We start from the raw sequence: 2377 nt of genomic DNA, 5'->3' as shown, positions 1-2377 counted from the left end.
CCCTTGATTCTATTTATTGCTATTGTTTTTGTCTGTCCGTCTCCCCCGATTAGACTGTAAGCCCATATTGGAGAGGGATTGTCTCTATCTGTTGCCGATTTGTACATTCCAAGCGCTTAGTACAGTGCTCTGTACACAGTAAACGCTCAATAAATACTATTGAATGAATGAAGGATCCATTGCTGGCTCCAAGCTCGGGGGGAAAGGGGAGGACGGACGGCGGCCGGTGGGATGAAGAATATGGACACAGGAGCCACACGGAGTTTCACTGAGAAGCAGAGGTTTATTTGGGTGGGGGGAGACCAGAGAGAGCAGATAGGAGCGAGAGGGAGGGAGGCGGGAGAGAGGTCGGGGCTGTGGGGTCTCCGGATGAGTTTGGCTCATCCGTGTCTGGTTATAGGAAGGGCATGCGATTGAATGGTCTGACCCGTTTGGCCGTGTGGTCAGTGACCTGGGGGCTGGGGACGGGGGAGGGCGGGGGGTTTCCAGCGGGACACATGAGGATCCTACTTGTTCTTGGGTTGGGGCATCTGCTGGGCTGGGGGGGCTTTATGATGGGTGGGAGGTGAGCATGGCATTGGGGTTTTAGGGTGGCCCGGTTCGGGAGCCTTAGGGTGGCCTGGTTGGGGAGCCTTGGGGTGGCCCGGTTCGGGACCCTTGGGGTGGGCCGGTTCGGGAGCCTTGGGGTGGGCCGGCTCCGGAGCCTTAGGATGGGCTGGCTCTGGAGCCTTCGGGTGACCCGGCTCAGGGATCTTCGGGTGGCACGTTGCGGGCAACTTGGGGTGGGCCGGCTCTGGAGTCTTCGGGTGGCCCGGCTCTGGAGCCTTCGGGTGGGCCGGCTCTGGAGCCTTCGGGTGGGCCGGCTCCGGAGTTTTCGGGTGGCCCGGCTCTGGAGTCTTCGGGTGGCACGTCGAGGGCAACTTGGGGTGGGCCGGCTCTGGAGCCTTCGGGTGGGCCGGCTCAGGAGCCTTCGGGTGGCCCTGTTCTGGAGTCTTCGGGTGGCATGTTACGGGCAACTTGGGGTGGGCCGGCTCTGGAGCCTTCGGGTGGCCCGGCTCTGGAGCCTTCGGGTGGGCCGGCTCCGGAGTTTTCGGGTGGCCCGGCTCTGGAATCTTCGGGTGGCACGTCGAGGGCAACTTGGGGTGGGCCGGCTCTGGAGCCTTCGGGTGGGCCGCCTCTGGAGCCTTCGGGTGGGCCGGCTCTGGAGTCTTCGGGTGGCCCGGCTCTGGAGTCTTCGGGTGGCACGTCGAGGGCAACTTGGGGTGGGCCGGCTCTGGAGCCTTCGGGTGGGTCGGCTCAGGAGGCTTCGGGTGGCCCCGTTCTGGAGTCTTCGGGTGGCACGTCGCGGGCAACTTGGGGTGGGCCGGCTCAGGAGCCTTCGGGTGGCCCGGCTCTGGAGTCTTCGGGTGGCATGTTGTGGGCAACTTTGGGTGGGCCGGCTCCGGCGTCCTCGGGTGGGCCGGATGCTTGCCCTGCTGGGGCTGCTGAGACATTTTCCTAGTAGGAGGAGGACAGAGGGATGGAGGAAGGCGCAGAGGAGCCCGAGCCCCGGCCCGGATTGGGGTGACCAAAGCGCCCCCGGGCCGGTCCCACCCTGGCCTGGCCCCGCTGCTCCGGTCCTTGTCCCCTCCTGCACGTCTCTCCGTCCTGCGCGGTGGCTCTCTGGGGGTTTAGTGCGGCCCTGAGGAACCCTCTAACCCGACCCTCCTCCTCTGCCCCTCTTTCTCTCTCTCTCTCCGCCGTGTCGACCCCCCGGCCCCGGCCCAGACCCATGGAGAGATCGGGCCGGATGCTGGGCAGAGCGGGCCGGGGGGCAAGAGGGGGTTCTGCCCCCGGGGTCCCCCTGACCCGACCTCCCGGGGGGCCCAGGGTCTCCAGGGGACCCCCGACCCTCGACACCCACCCCGGGAAACGGGGAAACCCCAACCCCCCCCCCCCCGCCAAAAGCTGAGCCTTCGCCACTTAAACCCAACAACTGCGTGACAGAGACACTCAGAGAGAGACACTGGTGCCAGCCAGGACACAGAGACAGAAAGAGACAAAGAGAGACAGGGACAGACAGAGGACCGGAGTTCTAATGCCGCCTCTCGCCCAAGGCCACGCAGGAGACAAGTGGCAGTCCCATCATTACGATAACGATAATTGTGGTCGGCACTTACTACGTGCCGGGCACTGTACTAAACGCCGGGGTAGAGAGAAGGTAAGCGGAAGGGACGCCGGTCCCCGTCTGGCATAGGGCTCCTGGTCTTCGTCCCCATTTTCCAGATGAGGGAAGGGAGGCACCGAGAAGCGAGGCGACTCGCCCAGGGTGACAGAGCGGACAGGTGGCGGGCCGGGGATCGGAATCCCCCCGGATCCCCCCGACTCCCGGGTCCGC

General features: G+C 65.0%; 1 protein-coding gene across 1 annotated transcript; it reads right to left on the bottom strand.

Annotated features, from left to right (window-relative positions):
* Positions 1-287: 287 nt before the first annotated feature.
* On the bottom strand, positions 288-1810 carry LOC103165674 (proteoglycan 4). Its single transcript, XM_007657578.3, has one exon. It carries the CDS (start codon positions 1491-1493, stop codon positions 507-509), a length of 987 nt encoding a protein of 328 aa, XP_007655768.2. The 5' UTR covers positions 1494-1810; the 3' UTR covers positions 288-506.
* Positions 1811-2377: the final 567 nt, after the last annotated feature.

The sequence above is a fragment of the Ornithorhynchus anatinus genome, chromosome 19 (genome assembly GCF_004115215.2).
Source record: "Ornithorhynchus anatinus isolate Pmale09 chromosome 19, mOrnAna1.pri.v4, whole genome shotgun sequence".
NCBI lineage: Eukaryota > Metazoa > Chordata > Mammalia > Monotremata > Ornithorhynchidae > Ornithorhynchus > Ornithorhynchus anatinus.
This window is presented reverse-complemented; position numbering and strand designations above follow the sequence as displayed.